Here is a 25,084-nt window from a genome sequence, read left to right as displayed (position 1 = left end):
ATTATCAGTGCATATGTTATTGAATTTTAAATATAATTTATAATAATAAATTATTTACTTAAATATCACGTAATCAATTCTTATTCCTTTTGTTTCTTCTTTAAAATTAATCATATGTGTAAGTATAAAATTTAGAGTTAAGAGTACCACTGGAGGGTAAACTTCGAATGCGAAAAGATTATGATGGATGAATGAGGCTTTGATGATGTCATCACGAATCAGCAATTAAACCGGAAAATATCATATATTGAGGTGGTGGTGGTGGTGGTGGTGGTGTGTGTGGAGGCTTCGATGATGTCATCACGAATCTTAAACGGGCTACATGTTCTTGGGGTGGACCAACCACCTAACCAGGTATTGTTTCTACCCCTTGATGCTTTTGGTATGTCTATAGTTCGCTGTTTATGGCGAGAAATAGAAAAACATTGACGACATGGTGGAGTTTACCAAAATCCCGAGTTCCCCAGTTCATCACTGATGGCAGCTGTCATCTGTTTATAGGAGCTATGCTGAGGGAGACCCAGATAAGGAATTCATTAAAGATTCGGTTCTGGCAAATCTGGCTAGTTATGGGGTGGTGTTCAAGCGAATTGGAAAGTGTGTATTTGGATCATCTTGCGAGAGATTTGGGCCAGGATAGGGTATGGTCAGTCGGGCCACTTTTGGGCCTACGGAGAGAGGTCGGTCCAGTTCAGTGCCTGCTGCGGAAATAAGTTCGTGGGTCGACAAGTGTGATGATCATACAGTGTCGTGTGTGATTCTGGAGTGCCAATGTTGGCCGACCAATTTGCTAATGCTACTTTGCTTGTGGATCAGTTAAATGTAGCACTTAGGGTATGTGAAGTGGCAGAAACCGTGCTTGGTTCGTGATTTAGCACGGATTTTGGCCTTGACAACAAATGAAAGGTGGATTGAGAAAAGGGTTCATGCCACGGAATTATATTGAGCAAGGCTGCCACCGATGCAATCAGAGGGGGAGGTTCATTCAAGAATTTGGATGATTTTGTTGGTCATTCTAAATAACAGTGTGCGCATCAATGTAACTGATAAATTTGAACTTCTACGAATCTTTATAATATGGCACAAATAATGCTATAAATAAATTAAACCATGCTAAAGAAGCGTACACAGGAGGTATACTACAAAACCTTAACCGGGTTAAGTTTTCCTCGTCTCAAATATAAAATACCAAGATACAAGAGAACCAAAGCAATCAGCCCCGCGATATAATGTAAATGCAACTTACAAGATGGTACAACATTGATTGGTTTTTTTAGCCTGCTTGTAGAACATCTGTTTCAAGAAACCCAAAACCAGCCATTATTAGAAGATAGAAAAAGACTCGGTTGTGTTAAGAAAGACCATGTTAAACGAAGTGTGAGATAAGCGTGTTCGATTCATCTATTGGTGCAGATTGAAAACTTAGGTGTCAACGTTATGACGTAAACTCTAAGAATGTGTTTAAAAAACTAGTGGAAAAAAAAAAAGCAAAGTTAAATATACGAACCTGAGAGGCTGCGCTTAGATCGGAACTTTTATCCACCAAACTATCTAGCTTCTCACCTCTTGCTAGGACACTGTCAATAGTCTTGTGCTGAGATGAAAGCAAAGTATATATTATATAACAAATTAAGGTTTAAGAAAGGAACCTAAACAGAGGAAAAGAAGAAAAAATCGATTTCACGCAATTACTGATCATTTAAATAATTGACATCACTGCGATGGTCTTAAACGGACAATTACTTTTAACTTTTTAAATAAAGAAGCAAAATTTTGAAACTAACATCTGCTTGTATATGACCAAATGCTGAATTGGGAAACATCCAAATATATGCCACCGGTGCTAAAATTGGAAGAGAAACACTCACAAGAATAATTTTGGTTTCATCCAATTCACGTTGAATTCTAAGCAGCTTGTCGGCCTCAGAAGGGTCCTGAAAAGTTTAAGCTAAACAAGTTAAGACAAAAGGTAATAAACATAGAGCAACGGACACATATTTGTGAGCACTTGTTTGGGTCGATACACAATGATAAACTTCTGAAAGCATTGAGGAAGATGGTACGGAGAAAAATCTACTGCTGGAAATTCTCATTGATAGTGCCTCTGCTTTCAAAAACATTAGGCATAGAGACTTCAATACCTGAAACTTGGTGATTGCCTCCGTTAGATAGGGCCATGGTTGAGTACTATCGGCTTGGACAGTTTTCCATGAATCACTGAAGTTTTTTATGTATTCATCCAATACCTGAAAAAATAATCATAACCTTCCTAATTTGAGACTAGTCAATAGAAGAATAACTATCTCAATTAATTCCAAAAGAATATTACCTGGTTGAGTAATGAAAACGCACTCCGGACTGGATAGTGATCATCCATAAAACCCAACGAGATCAAGCCATTCCTATTGTACGCATGAACCATGTATTCTGATTTCCAGCCCGTGGTCCACACAAAACACAATTCAGACAGCCACAAGACTAACAATGTAAGATTCTTCTAAACAAAAAATCACAGATGAACTTGAAAATTCGATATGGTCCATACGGATAGAAGCCAAAACATGATAAAAACCTATGAAGTGCTCTGCCTTCTCTTCCTCCAATATAAAGCACCCGGAAACCTTTATTTCTTTCATCCTAACTAAACAAGTTAGCTGCTCATAAAGAAAAGAGAAAAAAAACGATTTGCATCCTAAATAAGCAATAATTATTTCCAAGAACAACATAAGTTGCAGGTCTTTTTCCATAGTTCCCAAACTTTTAGATGAGTTATGTAATTTCAAAAACTTCAAAAGTCATGGCTAATGCTCAAAAGATTGTGCGAAGGGAATGATGATTAAAGCTTCTTCATCAAACACGAGTATTTTACTATTTCATGCCGCTCAAATCACCATGAATTGAAGCGTATTCCATTAAACCGAGTGATGTCCAACAGTCCAAGACGACACACTGATACTGCAAATCCTCTCTAGCATCTACCGGAGAGAGAATTGCAATACAAGATGAGGTCTTAATATGAAATTTGCAATTTTATCCCACTTCATTCAAAGCCAAAGCCAAACCCACATAAGCAAAACCCAGCACAATTCCCTATAAAAATCAATTCCCTATAAAAATCATCAACTCAAACAAAGAAATATACAAAAACAGAGAGAAAACAACAAGTTCCCACCCCATTACAATCCAAAAAACGAACCTTCATGTTGTACGGACTGGCGTTGTCCGGGAGGGGTCCGTTTCGCTACGGTCCGACCCACGAAAACGACGAACTCCCTTACGCTGGGCCGTTGAAAGAACCCGAAACTGCTTAGATCCGATGCGTTTGCCAGGATCACCGGCTCCGAACCCTCCGGGTCGCATTTTAATAACATCAAAGCCGTGATCTTCACCATTTTCTTGGACTTGCTGTAACACCTCCCGCCGCCAAAAGTTTCTCGATTTGTTGGCGAAATTCCAGAGAGGATAATATTCCGTCCAGGGATGTAATGAGAAAGTGGAGATCAAGAGTCCGCGTGAGACGACATCTTAATCTGGAAACAAACGATTCGATACGCTAAGTTTGGGGGATGGGTTAAATTATAAATCTTATATATAGATAGATATATATATATATATCGGTAATGTTTGGGATTATTACAAACATGTAGGCACTTGGTGATGTTTAGATTCTCCTTTTGATTTTATATTTTCAAAAAAAATATTTTGAGATGGTCTCGTTGATCAATTTCGTTGGTCGAATATCTTATTTGGGTTATCCATGAAAAAATATATTTTACATGGTAAAAGTATTATTTTTTATTATGAATATCGGTAGGGTTGATCCGTCTCACNTCAATGAAATTGGTTGCATTTCATTTGGACTAATACTAGATAAATATGCTGAAAACTGTAAAATGTGTCACTTTTCGATTGCGGTTCAGTACATCATTCAAACACAAATCAATTACTATTCAATTATTTCATTATCACAAACACATTTCTTACTTTCATCATCAATAATATACATTATACACGTCATCACATAACAATTTCATGAATTATCGATAATCACAATATGATTTAAGATAATACGATACAAGATCCTTATATTTTCCCCCACTTAAAAGATTTCGTCCTCGAAATCTCTATGTACATAACATCTGTAAATATATAATACATCACCAGTTATAGTACATATCAAAACTAAAATCAATAAATGGATCATTATACATTGAATACAACAGAACATGTGGAATATAATCAAACAAGTACGGATATGCTTCTCGCATTTTGCTATCCAATTCCCACGTGGACTCTTCCATACCATGTCGTGTCCATTGTACTCGAACTAGTGGAATCACTTTATTACGCAATATCTTCTCATTCTGATCCATAATGCGAACATGTTGCTCAACATAGGAAAGTGAAGGATCATGCTCAACCTCATCGGGTTGAAGTACATGTGATGGATCAGGTTCATACTTTCTCAACATAGACACATGAAACACATCGTGAATGACAGATAAAGCCGGTGACTATGCCAACCAATAAGCAAGATCCCCAACTCGGTCAAAGATCTCGTATGGACTAACATATCGAGGAGATAATTTTCCTCGCATACCAAATCGAGCAGTACCTCTAAAGGGAGATATTTTCAAAAACACTTTATCACTTTTCTGGAATTCTAAGGGTCGTCTTCGTTTATTCGCATAACTCGTTTGACGATCCTGAGCAGTTTTCATTCGCTGTCGAATCAACTGAACCTTATCATTCATTTCCTGTATCATTTCAGGTCCAGTCATGTGTCTCTCACCAATTTCATCTCAGACTAACGGTGACCTACATCGTATCCCGTATAAGGCTTCAAACGGTGCCATACCAATACTCGTTTGGAAACTATTATTATAAAAAATTCTACCAATGGTAAGACATCTTGCCATCCAATGTGAAAATCCATCACAATAGCACGTAACATATCTTATCTTCTAATGTTTGAATTGTACGCTCAGTCTTGCCATCAGTTTGAGGATGATAAGCAGTATTCATAGCCTAATGCATAACCATCGCTTCTTGGAAACTATCATAGAATTTAGAAGCAAACCTGAGATCACGAGCTGATACAATCGAGACTGGCACACCATGCAGTCTCACAATATTCTCGAACTAGGTAAATGAGTCACAAAATCCATAGCAATATGTTCCCAATTCCATTTTGGGATTTCTAGACTATGGAGTAATCCTCTCGGTTTTATTCTCTCGGCTTTCACTTGCTGGCAGACAAGACATTTTGTAATAAATTCAGCAATGTCCTTCTTCATACGTCTCCACCAAAATTTACGTCTCAATGTCAAATACATTTTTCGGCATCCAGGGTGAATACTATATTTACTACAATGTGCTTCACGAAGAAGAGCAGATTTCAATTCAAAATTATCAGGAACTGCCAGCCGACCATTAAGTCGTAAAGAACCATCAGAAGAAATCTGAAATCCAGAAGGATGTCCTGCAGATACAAGTTCTTTAGACTTTTGAATCTGAGCATCGTTTCGTTGGGCCCTTCGTATTTTAGATATCAAATTAGGCTCAATTTGCAATGAAGAGATGGTGACAGAATTCCAATTCGAGTGAAAAGTCCAACCAGAAGTACATATATCCTCGTGTACTTTGGCAACATTAACAGAAGCTAACACAGATTCGTGAACTTTACGACTAAAGGCATCCGCAGTAACATTCACCGATTCCGAGTGATACTGAATCTCCCAATCAAAATCCTTCAAGAAATCCATCCGTTTGCGTCGCATCATATTCAAATCATATTGGGAAAAGAGATACTTCAGACTTTTATGGTCCGAATAAATAACAAACTTTTTTTCGTACAAATAATGACGTCAAATCTTCAGAGCAAATACAATGGCAGCCAATTCAAGATCGTGATCAGGATAACGATTTTAATGAGATTTTAATTGACGAGACGCATAAGCAACCACCTTGCCATGTTGCATCAGAACACATCCCAAACCTTTATCAGATGCATCTGTACACACTACAAATCCTCCGGTACCTGAGGGGATAGTAAGCACAAGTGCTGTTGTCAATCTCGTCTTCAACTCAACTTGAACTCGTACTTGAAGATAACCAGAACAAAGATCAATCTTAGAGTAAACAGAAGTACCCTGAAGCTGATCAAATAAATAATCAATACAAGGATGTGGATACTTGTTTTTCACAGTAGCCCGATTTAGTTGCCTATAATCGATACACATTCGCATAGTACCATCTTTCTTTCCAACAAATAAAACTGGAGCTCCCCAAGGCGATACACTCGGTCGAATATATCTCTTATCAAGAAGATCATGTAATTGTTCTTTCAATTCAAGAGGTGCCATGCGATAAGGAGCTTTAGATATAGGCGCAGTCCTCGGCATAAGATCAATGCTAAATTCGACTTCTTGATGAAGAGGAAAATCAGGAATCTCATCGAGAAATACATCCGGAAACGCCTTAGCAACGAGATTATCAGATATATAAGGTTATCTTAGACATATCAACAACATATATAAGAAAACCCTCATCCCCGCTAAACAAAAGTTGGAACATTTCCAGATAGGGTACCAAAGGAATTTTTGCTTGGGAACCTTTGCCATAAAAATTCCACTTGGGTCCATCAACAGGTCGAAATCGAACCACTCCATGAACACAATCAACAGTATCTCGATTGGCTATCAAGATATCCATGCCAACAATACAATCAAAGTCGTGCATTGGGAGGACAATCAGATTCAGAAATATCACATTATCCTCATATATCAATACACAAATAAGCACAAATTGTTCAGACAAAATAATCTTTCCTGCTGGCGTGGCTATCGATAACGTCTCATACAATGGAGTACACAGAATGTCATGAGATGCAACAAATGCATGAGATATGAATGAGTGAGATGCTCCTGTATCAAATAAAACACGTGCAGGATAATCGCAAAGCATGCAAATACCTGCAAACCCACAACCACTATTTTTTGTACGCTCTGAGTAAACCCACATGTCAACGTAGTAGCCTGCAAATCACTCGGACTAGATAAGCCGCACTGTGCAAGCCATATATAACAAGCTCAACTGAGAAGATAAGGGCAAAATGATTCGAACACAAGACCTCTCAGTAAGTGTAAATCTGTCCTACCGACTCAATGACCCCTTAGGTGCAAAGATAGAAAAAAAAATTGATAAAAGAGTACGATTTGAACCTAAAAAAAAATGGTGCTAACATTAGGACTTCTCAGGAGTTAATTACTTGTTTATGTCTTTTGCCGACTACTCTCACCTAGTTTAACTCATGACTTTTAACATTTGCTTGCTATTTCTTTTTTTGTTTTATTGAGGTTGAGCTATTCCTAGCATAAGAGCAATTTATCAATGCTACATTCAAAGTGAACCCCGAGTAGACAAACTAAAATTAGGCAAAAATTTGTGTGAGACGGTCTCACGGGTCGTATTTTGTGAAACAGATAGACATATCTTATTTGGGTCATCCATGAAAAAATATTACTTTTTATGCTAAGATTATTACTTTTTATTGTGAATATCGGTAGGATTGACCCGTCTCACAGATAAAGATTCGTGAGGCTGTTTCACAAGAGACCTATTCCTAAAATTAAGTCATTAGATTTTGTAGCAGCTCATTAATTACTCGTTTATATTTGTTGTTCATCTCAGATAAACATGCCATATTTATACAAAAAGGATTACTTTAGCCAAACAAAGCATATGCTGTCTTATTTCATCAAAAACAACGACCTTAAACAATTATATCAACCGTCCAAAAATTTGACTCGACGAAAAATAAAATTAGTTCAATAATCAACCAAATTTGTTCACTCATAACCAATAATTGGACAAACTTTTATATCTTCACATAGAGAGATTTGGCGATCTAGTCGAATACCGAGATTTCGAGATGTAATTTAAATTTCTCTAAAAATGGTGCAAAAATATAATAACTTCAAACCAAACATTTCAAACTTCCAACTTTTTTTTTCTTCTTGTAATCAAACGTGATCAATAATATTTTTGATTAAATTCATATACTATAATAACAATATATATATATGTAAGTTTTAATATAATCCTCCCAATTGTTGAAACAAATTGAAACTAAGTGTGAAATGGGAGTATAATGTGTAGTGCAAGAACGTGAAGCGCAGCAGCACATGGCTTAAACGCGGAGTCAACTATTGCCAAAAGTCCAACCATATCCATCATCTGTCATGCTTTCCCAAGTCAACTATCTGTTCTTATTTTTTTCCACCACTATGTTTCAATATAAATAACTCGAATTCGAGTAATTTTTTTTTTTTTTTATCTTTATCCGTCGAGCTCAAAATAAAGTAGTTTCGGACCCTCTAGGTTAATTTAGAGTACAAATTTTCGGAGATAAAATGACGATGATTTTGGTTCATGACATTGAATTCTTGAATATTTACTCGATCTTACTCTTAGAGTACCCCAAGTTAGATCTTGGGGTTAAAAATGGGTCACATATCTTTTTTTACACGAGTTATGTATTACATGAAAAGTTTATGTGACTCTGTCATAGTCATTGGATCAATCTTTACAGACCAGTAATACCCAAAGAGTAAGGTTGAACTAACCTTGTGAATATTCTAACAAGTTTACATATAAAATTTCTTTGTGGATTACGTTTATATAAAAATATAATTAAATTATGTTAGATTTTGTATTCAAATTAAAGGAAGTGGTTGATCCGACGCTTTCTTATTATTCTAAATAAATTAAACGCATATCAATAATAATTCAATAAATAAAATATAAAAATTTAAATATGATAATATCCAAGAAAAATAATATTATATTTTTTGGAAATGGTTAAATTTAAGAACAAAATTGCATGAATTAAAATTAAAATGTAAAGAACAATTTTGGAATCAGGAAAAAGTTTTTACCAAAAGGTAGTTATTATTTGGATCTCTTGTTTTATTATTAGGATATATACAGATTTCTTACTATGTCCAATAGATGTGCCCATCTTTGTACTCATCAATATAGCGACACTTATCTGTTAGATGTGATGAAACATATCAAAATTGTATATCAAATATGTGAGTAATACGTCATTGTTGTAATTGAAGTTGACACAATGAAAATCATAACAAAACTTATATATGTGTGTGAGACATTATAATTTCTCCATGGGGCCGGCGACTTTCGAATTAGGACGAAATATAAAGTCAATGTTCCAATTTTTTTTTTTAAAAAAAAGAGTTGTCCAAGTCTCCAAACGAAATACAACCAAAAAAACTTCTTTACCCCGTGTGTGTGNACACAAAAAACCTAGATTTATATTTTTTAAATATTAATTAAATATGTAAAAGCATATCTTTTATTTATTATACATGACGATATTACATTACATATAGCAAGTTTAAGAAAAATGGTCATAGTAAAAATGATATATGTATATGTTTCTATTTCATTCACTTTTGCTATTAAACATTTTTTTACATGAATATAATCGATAAACAATTATGTTATAAATGTATTTTATAAATATTTATATTTACTTATTGTAATGATCCGAATTCTTATTTTGAATGAAGTATTAATTAAGAGATAATTAAAGAGTTGTTAATTAAGTATTATTAACGAATTGATAATTTGGGATTAATCTGTTGGATCCATCGAATTTTAAATGGATAACCCGATCTACTTCCGATTACGTTATCTCGAGAAATCCAACTAGACGAATGAGATTCTGACANATATATATTGAATACAAAATCTGGCGATATAACAGTAAAATCTCGCGATATAATAGTTATAAATATCGTTGTAACAATATATTGGTGGTACCTTTAAACATTAATCTATATATATTAACTACTAGTAGTGATCATTTCCATTAATTTCCAAATGAATCCAATTATTTAAACAAAATGTTCAAATCCCAAGTGATGTTTGCCAGCCCAAAGTCTCCTAAAACTGCAAAGTGCCATACACTATTGACAACTAGCCTATAATAATTTCCCATTTCTTCTCATTAAAAGATCACATTATAACCTTGACCTAGACACATACATACATGCACATACCAGGCCACAAGAAGCAATAAACCAAGAGTAGTGTAGGAAAACAATCCGCCATGGGCCGCGTCGGAAACAACGAACCGCAAGTTCAAGAAACGATCGACGATTCATTCCCTGAAAGCGAGCGGCCAGTGACTAAGACGAGATCCCAAGCGCCAAGTAACAATAAACCCCAAAAGAACCGCCCGCACACAGGAGAAGAAGAAGACGACGACTTGTACTATGTTTCTTCTCAAGATCATCATCAAGATCATCAAATACCTGCACAATATCCTCCACAGAATAGTGAATATCATGAGCTTCCTAATCAGCATGTTCCCCCTCCAGCAAACATGCATTTTGCTCATCAGGTGCCGCCGCCGCCGCCGCCGCAGCCGCAGATGGGCCATCCGGTGATGGCTTCGCCGGTTCCGCCATTCAATTTCGTCGCACCTCAACAAGATAAGGCTTGGAACAGTAATCTCTTTGATTGCATGAATGATCCTCAAAATGGTACTCACTTATTCCCTTCAAATTTGCATTATGATACATATTTTAGATTTCGAAATCTAAAGTAATCAGTTCCCTTTAACCAGTCCCAATATTATATTTTTTCCACAGTAAATTTTTCGTATGATTAAAAACTTTAGTTTCTTTAAAAAATGCATGCCACAAAATTTAAGAATGATCATATCAATTAATTAAGGTTGCCTTTACTTTAAATGATTGAATTGCATAGATAAATTATATAGTGATTTTATAGAATTATACGTAAATAATAATTTGTTTAGTTTGATTGATTTTGATTAGAATTGATATTATGATTAAATTTTAAATCCCAACCTTTGATCACTACACTTTGTATAAATAAAGTTAAATTATAACTGCGGTAGAAAATATTATTTTCACATTTTTATATTATATATTTAATTATCTTTGTTTTAACTAATTTATTATTAAAATATTTTATGATCTTCCTTAATTTTTCTAAAAAATAATAATTTTAATTCAAAATAAATATATATTTAACATTTTTCTAAGTTTCTTAATATGTTTAATAATATAATCTTTAATAATGTTGCATTATATCAGTCAGTAATAATTATCTAGAAATGTTACATTTAATTTTATTTATTATTATATTTATTTAAGTTTTTTTAAATCAAAGTCTTATAAATAATTTTTTTGACACTTCAATAATATAAATTTACTTATTTTAATTTGGTTTAAAATATATGTAAATTATAAATATGTTTTTTTATATAAATTATTTAGCAAATAATTGATATTAATAGATTAATTTTAAATAAGACTTGACATGGAATAACTTAATGATAGGTAAAGATGGGTAATTATTAATCAAATCCAATTCTAATCATGCTGACTTCCGAGTAAAAGCAACCTAAACGATTAACTATACGAGTAAAACATTTATGCAGCTCTCATCACGGCGTGCTTTCCCTGCGTAACGTTTGGGCAGATTGCGGAGATATTGGATTCTGGCAACACCAGTGAGTGATCAATTCAACATACATACACACTGTTTAGATATTTATTAATTTATACGCTTTGTTTATATGGTTCGATTTAATGTCTGTGTTATATAGCATGCGCAACGAGTGGGATGTTGTATGGTTGCATTGCGTTTTGTATCGCGATACCGTGTATAATGTCATGCACGTATAGAACCAAGTTGAGGGCTAGATTCGGGCTGATGGAGTCACCAGCACAGGACTGGTTGGTTCACTGTTTTTGTGAATGGTGTGCTCTGTGTCAAGAGTATAGAGAGCTTCAGCATATGGGATATGACCCTACTATTGGTAAGTAAATGCCTCAAATCCTTAATTACTAAATCATAATCGGCCAAGTCTTGGATTTTAGTCAAATGAAACTCTTCAAAAATCAAATTCGATATGTTGTCGAATTTCAGTTTTAGTCTCCTAATTTTTGTTGTTTTGACAATTTTAGTCCTTTTCCACATGTCATTGACGTGATACTAACATGAAGCTAATGTATTCAGTGCCACACAAGAACTTCTCTAGAAATAAATGACTAAAATACAAAAACAAAGATCTACGAAAACTTAATTTTGACAATATAACATACTAAAATCGCACATACTCATGATGGCGGAAAAAACAATTTTACCAAATTTTTTTTTTTGTGTGTCTTTTGGATAGGTTGGCAGGGGAATCAGGCGAAGATGAGGCAACATCAGAACCAGCAGTTCGGAATGACACCTCCGCCAGGGCAAAGGATGATGCTGTGAGCAAATGTACCAATGGCAAATTTATTACGTGTAACATACATTGAATTTATGTTATACTGAGTGTGTTTGATTAGTTTTGGTGTTATTGTGTGTATTTTTTTTTTTAATTTTCAAATTTGGGGTGTGTAAACGATAATGTAGTAAACTAGCCGGCTATATGCTTATGTTTTGCTATTCTGTGTAGTCAAATTTAAGTCATAGTCTTATATCTTTTGATTTTGATAGTGTTTAATCATTTTTCATCGGAAATATAATACTTATTGTGACATTGTGCTAGTTAGTGTCTCATCAATGTTATGCCAAAAAAATGATTAAAATTATAAAAAAAACAATGAATATAATAGATTAATACTATAATTTAACGATATATATATATAAACCAAAACGCAAATAGAAAAATATACAAGACAAAAAATAATATTATATTATATCAACCGGATTCGTTGTAAAACAAATTGTTTTCAAAATAGTAATTACAACATGTTGGGTACTTTTAAACATGTGAATTTGTAAAATTGACTCAAATCATGTAAAAACATTGGAAAGGACTCAGATACAAACCATGTGTGTCCGATTTGAACTCAAATTTTGTGAGTGAAATCCTTCCGATCGATAACATTTTTCATCCAAAGGAATTAAGTGGTTGCTCCAACACTTGGTTTAATCAGTACAGCAGTACTTGCATTTTCTTTTTTCATAATTCTATATTTTATATTTTATATCAAAATTGTTTGTATCTCTATTATGTTATTAAGTTTGAATTGCATAAAATAACTAAAATTTATGTCAATGAAAAAATATTATAAAAATTTATTTTAGTAAATTTATGTATTGTCTTATCATTATCATGTTCACTTTTTAAAAAATTTTAAAATTACTAAAATATTTTCTTTGATCTTTATTATCATTCATAATGTAATGCCTGGTTACTCGTACAAATGATTAATATGTTTATGTCATTTGTTATGCGCTTATCTGATTCATTATGATTTACATGAATGATGCAGCTAGTGCTCCTTATATTATGCGTATGAACCTATTGACATCGATTGAGATATTGATTATTGAGATTGATTATGGTTTCTATATTGTTCATGGTGTAGTGAAAATGAATATGTGTCTAAATAGTGATAGTAAGATGTGTAGGTAAAATATTGTAATGGAAGTTGGTATAGAAATGTAGGAAATGTGATGAAAAATATGGCAGTTCTTACAATTTTTTGCATAATTATCTGACTATGAATCACATAGATAGGAAGCCAAGTTCATTAGAAAGCCAAGAAGTAGAGCTACAACTTTTATGTTTTGAGTTATGTTCAAATCATTGTGGAAGACAAGCCAAAAGCGCCCCGAAATGTGTCGTGTGTATCGTCGTTCCTGCACGGCCGACACATTTTGGTAGAATGAGCATAACTCTTTACTCAGATATTCAANTCTATAAATGGAAGCCGAATTCTTTTGTTTCCTACACCGCATCCTTCAGAGAGAGAGTTATAGTCTTTTACCTTAGGTTTTCTAGCCAGTTTCTAGGGCACTTTGGTGTCGGGAAGTTTCGGAGCTAGTGTCGACTCGAAGGGGGGTCAGTGAGCTGAGATCGAGACATCATCAGCGGGCTGACGACGGACGCAGGTATAATCCTAAAGCCTTTAGGAAGAACTTTATAGCATGTTTGGTAATTCAGAATCTGGTTTGATAGTGATTTCATATTGTTGGTATTGTTTAGGTTAAGAGCTTTCTGTCAGATTGTTTTAGTGAGGTACGTGATGTACTGACTGAGATATCCAAGCGTAGTATACACACTTATATGCTGCATATTTATGTGTTGCATTATACATGTTTTACTGCTTTTGCATATTATGCATGACATATCATGTTGAGCCTGATATCTTTTGAGATATACCTCGTTTGTTGGGGCCGCTCAGCCCTATTCTGTATCGTAGACGATGAGGCATCGAGAGCTACAGTGTCCGACGGGACCCGCGGGCTCTGATGACCTGGACATTGTAGGTGCACGTCTTGATGATGAGTGGGGGAGCCAAAACATGCCTAGGGCAGATCAGAGACTACACACTCAGGCGCCTCTAGACTGAGCATGAGATTCTTGACTTGATCCTTGATATCCGAGCATATTGCATTTCGCATGCATCATATCAGTTTGTATACTCGTACATTCTCGTAGTGGGCGTACATTCTCGTATTGGGCGATTGTCGCTCACGTCCTTGTTTTCATCTTGGGCACCTCATTCCTCGGGGCAGGTCTTAGGTTGGACGGTGCGGACGACCAGGGCAGTGGCTAGAGCAGTTGGGTTTTCGGTGGTGATCCAGTGGAGGTTTTATGTGTGGTTTATCGTTTTCTCGTTCAGAATTATGTTTTCGATATGATTGTATTAATGTTTAAGACTGCTGTTGTTTGTTCTGTTTTCATTTGGGTTGTAAGATGATTAAGTTATTTGGTTTCCGCTGTTTAATTGTTGTTACTAAGATTTAATGTTGCATGCTTATTAGTCTGTTTAGTAGTGGCTTGGGTAAGGGCGCTACACTTACTCCTGTAACTGTTGTTGATTTTCTAATTTTACTTATTCATAATTTTATGTTATTTTACATTAAATCCATTACTTATGAATATGTAGTTTTAATTATTGAGTATAATACACATTGTTTTTAAATTATTACAAGGCACATCTTTAAATAATCCATTCATTTTCTAACATTTTAATAATAAAAAAAATTAACTGGTGATTTAAATATCTCTTTATGCTTTTAATGAAATAAATATAANAAAGAAAAGCAGAAAAGAATAGAACAGTAGTTACAAAAGAGATGACACAGATTTTTGGCATAGGATGTTTTCAAAGGTATCAACAATGTCTTAAGCACCAACATCAGATGAGATAAAGCTTCAAGAACCACAGTCCTACTTTCAACTACATGTTCTTTGCCAAGCATATCGACTTTGATGGATCCACTAAACTCGTTCCTAACTCGCATAATGCGTGTCCAATCTTCGATAAAATCACACCAAGTAAGATCTGCGGTAGTTACTAAGCGAGATAAAAAGAACTGAGCACTTATTTTTTGCCGAATCTCAAGCGTCTATTATGTTCGGATTCCGTTACACTCGGGGCGTTTTGAGAAAGAATGCTTTTCCATCGCGTTCATGAATCTGCGCAGGTGTTTAATGTACTCTGGAAATGTTTCAAGATTACAGTGCCCGCTGCCTTGGATCGTATTTATCCCTGGAAAGTTTCCACAGTCGCTTACCGTGAGACCAATCAACAATCTCATCATTCGTACCCTGGAAACAACACATAGAAACAAGTTTTTTACCTTCTCTTTTTCGTATTCCTTCAAATTTTTTCTGTGATTTCTGGTTTTGTGAATCGATGATGAAGATAATGGAGATATAGGAAGATCCAATATAAGCGGATGATGGAGACAGGGAATGGGAAATCAAAGAAGTACAAAAGAGAAGGAAGTCTGTGTTTTTGTGTGTTGCATGCATGTTTCTTTCTTTGTGGTGCTTTTCCGGAATGAATTGTAAATTGTACTAAAAGACGATGAATAAAATAGAGACGTACCGAATTTTTATGTGATGGTTTATGGGCACCCATTAATTGATTTATATGTGAAAAGCCAAATTTGACCTTGTTCGTTTGTATTTGTGAAATTTTTTATATGAAATTGTTCGGGGAACAAGGGGTATTGACTTTGGTAGCCAGAGGTTCTTATCAATCAATCGTTTATATTATATTTTATGCATTATAACACCAACAACCTCATCAAAAATCGTAGGATCCACGTGCCACATACACATTACATTAACACATCTATTCTCTCACATTCATTTTAACATTCACACTCATTATTTGTAAATCCCGCTGTCCACTCATTCATCTTATTCTTACTTTAAATTAAATAAATTCAATTTCAAATTTTTTAAGAAATTTAAATTATTATTATTTTATATTAATAATAATATGTTTTTATATATTTAGTACGTAAAATAATTTAATTTTATGAATATCACTTATTCAAAATTAAAAATTTATTATAAACCTAAAATAAAACGGTACAACATATAATAATTAATAACACTTGCATAAAAATAAAAAAAATAAATTAAACTTAAGAGAAGATGCAAAATACTAATTCAAGGATTGTTGTTGTATTGTGATCAAATATGTTCAACTAAGTCGGCACGAAGTTGGTGATTCCAACAACTACTTTAAACCAATATATCAAATAACATTAAATAAGGAAACAACGTTTAAAAACCGTCGCTAAATGTCCAATTTTATTAAAAAAAAACCCGGACAGAGGGGCGTTCATAAAATATAATTAAAATAATTCAAAACACATGGGACCCGTATGTCAGCAAATCAGCGACGATTTCTAAAAAGGTGGTTCAATTTTTTAAAAAAAATAAACTGACACTTGAACGGCCCATACCACGCCCACTCACAATGGAGAGGGGTGTTAAATGGGTATTATAACACCCATTTAACAGTATGGTAGGTGTCCTTAAAGAGATATGCCTTAACTATTCTTATCGGGATTTTAAACTTTATGCGATGTCTTTCTAATTATACTTTTCTCAGGTAAATGTTGAATAAATCTAAAAGTTTAATGAGAATATACAATTTAAGTTGTAATATGAAAATGATTGATATAATACATAAAAAATAAAAATTTTGGAGCGAACCCCAATGCAAATAATTTGAATGGGCATTTGAATAGAGTATAAATCACTTTTAAATGAAATAATTAAGGTTAAATCTTTTGTTAAGACACGTTTTAAAGCACACATTGACAAACATATAAAAAACATGGGTTAATCATGGATTAAAGGGAGAAATAAAAGAAAAAGGAAATATCCATAGGGATAAAAAAATGTTATTTTAATTAATTAAAGTTGAGGTGGGGAAAATGATGGCCGGCAAAGATTCGGTCAAAGGCTGCCATAGACCTAAGACAGGAAGTGCTGTGCAGCTTGGGTCGTCAGAGTCAACTATCATTAGGACGACTCCTTAATATTCATTCGTTATTTGTTCGCCTCTTTTACCCTTCCCTTTTGCAATCTTGTATTGTATATGTTTTTTTTTTTTTTTAGCCAAGAAAAATGGGTAAAAGATTTCAAGTATATTAAAATGGTAAGTGATAATACCAAATGTAAGTAAAAAATAAGTGATAATTTCAAACCAGAGCATTCAATCTGTATGTGCGTATTTGATTATTGCTCATTGAGCTGAAACTAACAGCCTCAGTTTTAACTTTTCTTTTTCATGTGAATATTTTATAACAGCAATCGAATATTGCAAACTTCGGTTCAACTTTACTTAATTGAACGTTTTTTCAAGAAAATAAGACAAATTCAATAACTAGTTAACTTCCTTTCAAAAAAAAAAAAAGAATAAATAAATTGAATAACTAACAGCCAAAGTTTGTCAGTTTCTTACTAAACAAAACCTAGAGATACACAAAAAATGTGTATTATTTCATTGATTATATGTACAACAATGGCCCCTGACATCCGTTTTTTGGGAGGAAAGATAGTCACAGCCACGGCCATTGGTTTGCCTAAATAAGCCTTTCTTGTTTGGTTTCATAGTTTTGAGTGGGAAAGCCGTTATGAGCACTAAAAACTTTACAAATCATTTTGGCCATTGAAACAACAATCCACAATTTCCACTTCAATTGCTTATTTTTTCATTTTCTTTTAAGTTATATATCTATCTGGATATAAATTGAATGACACACACATTCTCGAGTAACAATAATTTAATAATGAATATTACATATCAGTTTTGATATCCTTCACTTTCTACAGAAATAGCCAACATCCTAAATGTCTCAAAAGGCCAATGCTACTCCCTTAATTTGCTCATCGTTTTTTCCTTATGGATTTATGGGAAAGGCAAACTTTAAAGACAAAAGTAATGCTGATCCTTCAAGTAAAATGAAGCATTAAAAATGGGGGGTAAATCCAGATCCATATATCATGTCCTCGTAAAGACAAACACATTGCAATTACAGTATCTCCATTGCCAGAAATACAATTTAGTTACTTCCTAGAAGCCACAGTATCCACCACTGGTTGGTTCATGCATTATGTTGTGCTCGCTAAGAAGCCCATTACTCAAGGGGAATCTGAGATTCTCCTTAGCTAAAAGACATTACTTAATTTGGTAATAAGCGCTACAATGACCACAAAACTACACAGTTTCTTTATATAAGTCTTCGTCAGAAACTAAACTTTTCTATAACAAAAATATGCATTCAGAAAACCAAATGAAATAAAGTCAGACCATTAAATAGAACGAAAGGTACCTTCAAAAACTGCAAAGCCTTGGTATCTTCCTCTAGACTCCAATCATCATGCATCAGAAAAGGCAAAAATTTTCCAAAATCATACAATGATACTCAGAGAGAAGCTTGTGTATGCAGCAAAATCACTAATCCCAACAATTAATTAATTATATATTTATATATGTCCGCCAGTGAAACATGTAAGCAAAGATATCGGGAGATATATTACGACGTCGCCAACAACGGCAATACGGACGGAGGTAGACATTGAGAGGTGCCTAGAACTGGATTCAGACGGCGAGCTACAGGGGATCGCAGAGCGGTGAGGCGGCGCGTGTAACCACGTGCAACAACACGACATGAAAACGTTTTGCTGTTAACCAGACGGGTAGTCGTCAGCTTCCAACCTCTCTTATTTATGTGGATCGATTTAATTATTATTCTAATTAATAATTAAGCTTCAGAAATATCTCGAATTGTTCAGTTTGATTACCCCATAAAATTATCCAAAAACTATATTAAAAACCAATTTTATTTTCAAGAAAATTTTAAAACTATTTTTTTTATAAAAAATATTGATGAAAAACTCTGAGTATAAATCTAAAATTGAAATTTGACAACATAAAATAACAAAATTCTAAATAAATAAATATTTAGACCAAGTTTTCCGAATATAACTCAAATAGTTTTAAAAAAACCAATCATAGTGTTCAATTTTTATCTCTATTTTTAATATATATTAATTATTATTTTGGCTTTAATTTAGAAAGAAATGATAAAATGTAAAGTTAATTAAAAATAGAAAATCAGTAATCAGGGATCCCCTCCGGAGCTCCATGATTAGCGGGTCATAATTAAGGTGAAAGCTCAAACGTACGTAACAGCTGATTTTATAGGTCAACAAAAATAAGGGTTTTTTTAAAAAATAATATAATTTTAAAAAGTATACATTAAAATATTACAAAATTTGGGGGTTTATAAAAATATTACGATCCGGAAATCAGAATCCCGGATTCAATTAAATTTTTTTGTTAAAATTAATGCTCACGGATTCTAAGAATTATGTCACGGAATCCGTGATATACTGCCACGGAATCATCACGGATTCTAAAAAGAAATCCGTTAGCTCCCCTTCTCTATTGTAATTACATGTTATACTTTTTATAATAAATAACTATTACTTATAACAAATAACTATTACTAATGAACGTTTTATAACTATTACTATACTTAATAATTACATGTTATAATANATGACATGAGGTCAATTGGAGATGAAAGCCAAGAATAGAGCTACAACTTTCATGTTGACCACTTTTCCAAATTATGAAAGGAAGATGTTTGTTTTTAGCAAAAGCTGACGAGGTTGCGTGCAGAGCGCGCCCGAGCGGTCAAATTCAACCGCCCTAGCACCCTTGTACCAAAATTTAGGTGTTTTAACAGAATGGTCAGCGCTCAAGCGGTAAAATGTTACCGCTCGAGCGCCTTTGGACAAAAGTGTGAGTTAAAAACATGATTTTTGTGATTGAAATGGATAAGGATCGAGTGTTTCAGCTATTTTCACCATCAAAAATCAAGGAGAGTTCTTCCTTCAGTTGATCCTACATATCTTCTTCTTCATCAAATTGAAGCTAGAATTGAATTCTCCACCACAAGAGCATCCTAGGGTTGTAAGTATTCACCTATTGAATGTTGGTTTTCATACGTGGAGGACCATATAGGGTGACTCTCAACCATATGCTTAAGTATGAAAGTAGTGATTGAATTATTGATGTATTTTACAGCGTAGGACCAAGGAACTTTATTCTACAAGTGTTTTTACGCTTGGAAAGTAAGTCATATTCTTGAAGTAATACATTAGTAATATTATGAGTTTCAAATGTTTCTTATTGATTATTGTTATATGTACTTTGTTAGTACGTTTATTGATGAAAACATATCACATATACCATTGTTATGTATTATAGATGAAAGATCACGAATGTTCAAAAGATGTGGCCATGTCATGAACATGAAAATTGTACGAAATGAATGCAACATGTTATTATATAATATATGAGATCTTTGACATCATGGGTATTTTAAGTTCACCAACCCTATTGGTCAATATATGTTCATGGATCGCGGGGTTGTCACAGGCCACCTGGACGGTCACCACAGTAATAGATATATAATAAAGAAAGCACGCTAGTAAAGGTCAACAAATGGGGCTCAAGTACATAAAAAGAACATGTTTACATGTTATAGATGAATTTATGATATGAAATGATTTAAGAATTCATTGTTGATCACGACTTTGATATGTATGTTCCTTCTACGCATATTGATATGTACAAGTGCCAACTTGCTGAGTTTTATAAACTCACGTAGCTCATGTATTACAAGATCATGTAATGAAGGTGAGTAGGATGCCGGTTCATCAATGAATGCTTGTGAAGTGTCTTACATCGACAAGAACCTGGACATGCTACTGGCATGGCTTCCGTATATATGTATTATAGTTGATCTTACGTTAAGGTTTGAATAAGCTTTACGTTGTCTATGCCTATATGTATAACGGTGAAAGTGTGTGTTCGTATATAGAATGGATTGAAAAAAACAGTGAATGAAATATTTGTCGGTGATCATGTTGATGTACATAGATGTGTTTATGTATATATAAGTAAGTTGTGGAACATATATTATACGAATTTAACTATTGCTTGGATTATTGGATTGTCCGAAATATAGGGATATCATGTCAAAATTTTTATAAACCATCAAATTAGTGCCCATAAGTTGTATTGTTCCATGATATAGGTATCTATCAAACTCTATTTTAATTATGAGCATAATTATCATTAGTCGCGTCAAGCATAGAAGAAAGGTGTTACAGATAATGTCAGAAATTATTATAAAAAAATCATTAAATAAAAAATAACAAAAAAAAATTTAATGCAAAAACAACACATATATGCATACAACACGTGCAAAGTTCCCTATTGATAATAAAATTCCTTCTCATGTTATGTACTTAAAAACGGTTTTTTTTAAAAAATATTATAAATTAATAAAATCATTATAAAAATGATGCAAATTGAAAACTTTTATAAAACTAGTATAATCCGCAAAACATTGTCCCGGATTCATAATTAATTTTAAAAAAAAATTAAAAAAATATAAAAAAAGAATGTCACGGATTCAATGAATCCGTGTTGTTCGTGGCCCCCACCCTGCCTCCTCCCCTCTATTTATTTGCGCAATCCCTTCCATTCGGTATCCCATTTTTTATTTGCGTCCCTTCCATTTATCCATTTCCCTTTTCCATTCGGTATCCTATTTTCAATTCTTCAGTACCATTCGTTAATTTCATTGGGCGATTTGTTGGTTGTCCTCGGCATTTCAATTTGTTGGATCATCGGTGACATATTTTTCCGTCTTCGGTATTTTTATTTGTTCAATATCAATATTTCTATTTGTTGATAATAATTCTCGCCGGTTTGTTATGCTCATAATTTTTTTGTTATCAAGACTTGTGAAGTATTATTTTATTTTATTATTGTTGAATTAATATTTTTTTATGTTGTATTTTCTGTAAGAATATTTAACATTGACAGGTTATTATATTGTTTGTTGATTAATCATTTATATCATAAGAGCAAACTTTAAGAGGTAACGTTTTTATAACTATTATTATACTTAATAATAACTATTACTAATGTATTTATTATAATTACATGTTACGTTTTACGAAGTATTATTGATTTTTAAAAGAAATTATTTAATTTACAGTAATTAGTTTTATTATCAATTTGTNCCGGTTTGTTATGCTCATAATTTTTTTGTTATCAAGACTTGTGAAGTATTATTTTATTTTATTATTGTTGAATTAATATTTTTTTATGTTGTATTTTCTGTAAGAATATTTAACATTGACAGGTTATTATATTGTTTGTTGATTAATCATTTATATCATAAGAGCAAACTTTAAGAGGTAACGTTTTTATAACTATTATTATACTTAATAATAACTATTACTAATGTATTTATTATAATTACATGTTTTTACGAAGTATTATTGATTTTTAAAAGAAATTATTTAATTTACAGTAATTAGTTTTATTATCAATTTGTCATCAACATATACGTTTTATTTTTTCGAGTCGAAAATTGCAAATAAATTTCGTTTACTATAAAATACGAAGTTAAATTTTGTTGATATAAAATATAATATTTGTTAACTACTGATTTTTTGTTTGCAAGATGACTGAAAATACGGATAATGTGCTTGTAATCATCAAAATACTAATGATTTAGTGAAATTAACTTTTTAAATGTTGTTGCACGGAATTTGTAATTGAATCAACGAACGATGTTTAATATCTGCAATAAATTACAAAAAATATCAGAAATATTATACAAAAAAAAAAATTGGAGGTTTCAAATACATTTACTAAATAACAGTAACATATAATATTAAAAAATATTATTCAACTTATATGATAATACCTTTATTATTCAACTTATATGAAAAATTCGGAAGTTTCAAATACCTTTACTTGAAAAAACTTATACGAAAATAATATTAAAGAATATTATTCAACTAATAATAAGTATTTAATAAAACAATTTAAATTTTGTTATTATTATTAAATTAAAGTAATTTCAATAATATAAATTGTTGCAATAAGTAAATTCAGTCAATCAAATTTTGTTCAGTCAATAAACGAACAATAATAAATATAATAAACAAAAAAAACGTTAATTACCTCTTAAAGTTTGCTCTTATGATATAAATGATTAATCAACAAACAATATAATAACCTGTCAATGTTAAATATTCTTACAAAAAATAAAACATAAAAAAATATTAATTCAACAATAATAAAATAAAATAATACTTCACAAGTCTTGATAACAAAAAAATTATGAGCATAACAAACCGACGAGAATTATTATCAACAAATAGAAATATTGATATTGCACAAATAAAAATACCGAAGACGGAAAAATATGTCACCGATGATCCAACAAATTGAAATGCCGAGGACAACCAACAAATCGCCCAATGAAATTAACGAATGGTACAGAAGAATTGAAAATAGGATACCGAATGGAAAAGGGAAATGGATAAATGGAAGGGACGCAAATAAAAAATGGGATACCGAATGGAAGGGATTGCGCAAATAAATAGAGGGGAGGAGGCAGGGTGGAGGGCCACGAACAATGAATCCGTGACAGCCTGCCACGGATTCAGGATGTCACGGATTCATTGAATATGTGACATTCTTTTTTTATATTTTTTTAATTTTTTTTAAATTAATTATGAATCCGGGACAGTGTTTTGCGGATTATACTAGTTTTATAAAAGTTTTCAATTTGCATCATTTTTATAATGATTTTATTAATTTATAATATTTTAAAAAAAAATCCCAAAAATAATGTGCTGACATTCTTCAAAAGTGGAAAAAGAGGTTAGAAAATGAGTGGTTTTCCATCGTCATTGGAACAAAAAATGGTTGAAATATAAATACAAGAGGCCTATGTATCGGAAAGACATCCCCTTTTCTTCATTTGTTCACTGATTTGCATGGAAGCCTAAAAACAACAAAAGAAAAAGAGGAATTGTATGAGAAACAGGTCATTAATTTGAAGTAAACGGGAGGGGGAGAAAGGGAGATTTCTGCTCTCAGTCTTTCTTCCTTTCATATTCTTGTTGAGTTTACTTAAATTTGCATGTTTTCTTGACGAAGTGCCAACATCATGGCCTCGGACTTCTCCTTGGAAGAGATAAAGAATGAACAAGTTGATCTCGTGAGTTTTGTTTTCTGGTTCCGACATGCGACTGATAATGAAATCTCAGTTGGACGAAATTTTACTTCATGTTTCCTTGAGTTTTCCATGTGATTGATGATTTATATTTTATGCATGACAGGAAAAGATTCCCATTGAGGAAGTTTTCACACAGCTAAAATGTACGAGAGAGGGTTTGACGTCGGAAGAAGGAGAGAAAAGGGTTCAAATTTTTGGCTACAATAAGCTCGAGGAGAAAAAAGAAAGCAAGATCCTCAAGTTTTTGGGATTTATGTGGAATCCTCTTTCATGGGTTATGGAGTGTGCTGCCATTATGGCCATTGTTTTGGCCAATGGAGGGGTAATGTGTAAATCGTGTTGAATTTTGTTTTATTCCAGGCTATTTCTTCATTATATAATTCTCACTTTACTGTCAATGCAGGGCAAGCCTCCGGATTGGCAAGATTTCGTCGGTATCATCGTGCTTCTTATTATCTGGATTTACAGCATCGTCACTTATTTCCCACTCGACGTTCTCAAATTTATCATTCGCTATGGCTTGAGTGGGAAAGCCTGGGATTCCATGATCCAGAACAAGGTACATTATGTCATAAATAAGCATCCTTCAACTGAATTCTCTTTATCCAACGTACAAACTTTACGAATCTGAACTCTTTTT

At 33.0% G+C, this 25,084-nt stretch overlaps 3 protein-coding genes across 3 annotated transcripts; 2 read left to right on the top strand and 1 right to left on the bottom strand.

Annotated features, from left to right (window-relative positions):
• Positions 1-1,034: 1,034 nt before the first annotated feature.
• On the bottom strand, positions 1,035-3,568 carry LOC140959547 (VAMP-like protein YKT61). Its single transcript, XM_073417446.1, has 6 exons — positions 3,197-3,568; positions 2,330-2,427; positions 2,142-2,246; positions 1,869-1,934; positions 1,508-1,594; positions 1,035-1,293 (listed from the first exon to the last, which is right to left on the bottom strand). The coding sequence occupies exons 1-6, from the start codon at positions 3,390-3,392 to the stop codon at positions 1,243-1,245; spliced, it is 603 nt and encodes a 200-aa protein (XP_073273547.1). The 5' UTR covers positions 3,393-3,568; the 3' UTR covers positions 1,035-1,242.
• A 6,351-nt stretch (positions 3,569-9,919) lies between these two features.
• LOC140960242 (protein PLANT CADMIUM RESISTANCE 4-like) lies at positions 9,920-12,484 on the top strand. The gene is made up of 4 exons (XM_073418437.1): positions 9,920-10,571; positions 11,498-11,569; positions 11,666-11,878; positions 12,239-12,484. The coding sequence occupies exons 1-4, from the start codon at positions 10,136-10,138 to the stop codon at positions 12,325-12,327; spliced, it is 810 nt and encodes a 269-aa protein (XP_073274538.1). The 5' UTR covers positions 9,920-10,135; the 3' UTR covers positions 12,328-12,484.
• An 11,682-nt stretch (positions 12,485-24,166) lies between these two features.
• Positions 24,167-25,075, top strand: LOC140959451 (plasma membrane ATPase-like). The gene is made up of 3 exons (XM_073417277.1): positions 24,167-24,426; positions 24,548-24,766; positions 24,848-25,075. The coding sequence occupies exons 1-3, from the start codon at positions 24,376-24,378 to the stop codon at positions 25,073-25,075; spliced, it is 498 nt and encodes a 165-aa protein (XP_073273378.1). The 5' UTR covers positions 24,167-24,375.
• Positions 25,076-25,084: the final 9 nt, after the last annotated feature.

This window comes from Primulina huaijiensis, chromosome 15 (genome assembly GCF_012295235.1).
Source record: "Primulina huaijiensis isolate GDHJ02 chromosome 15, ASM1229523v2, whole genome shotgun sequence".
Lineage (NCBI taxonomy): Eukaryota > Viridiplantae > Streptophyta > Magnoliopsida > Lamiales > Gesneriaceae > Primulina > Primulina huaijiensis.
The sequence above is the reverse complement of the archived record's forward strand: the minus strand, read 5'-3'. Positions and strand labels throughout refer to the sequence as shown.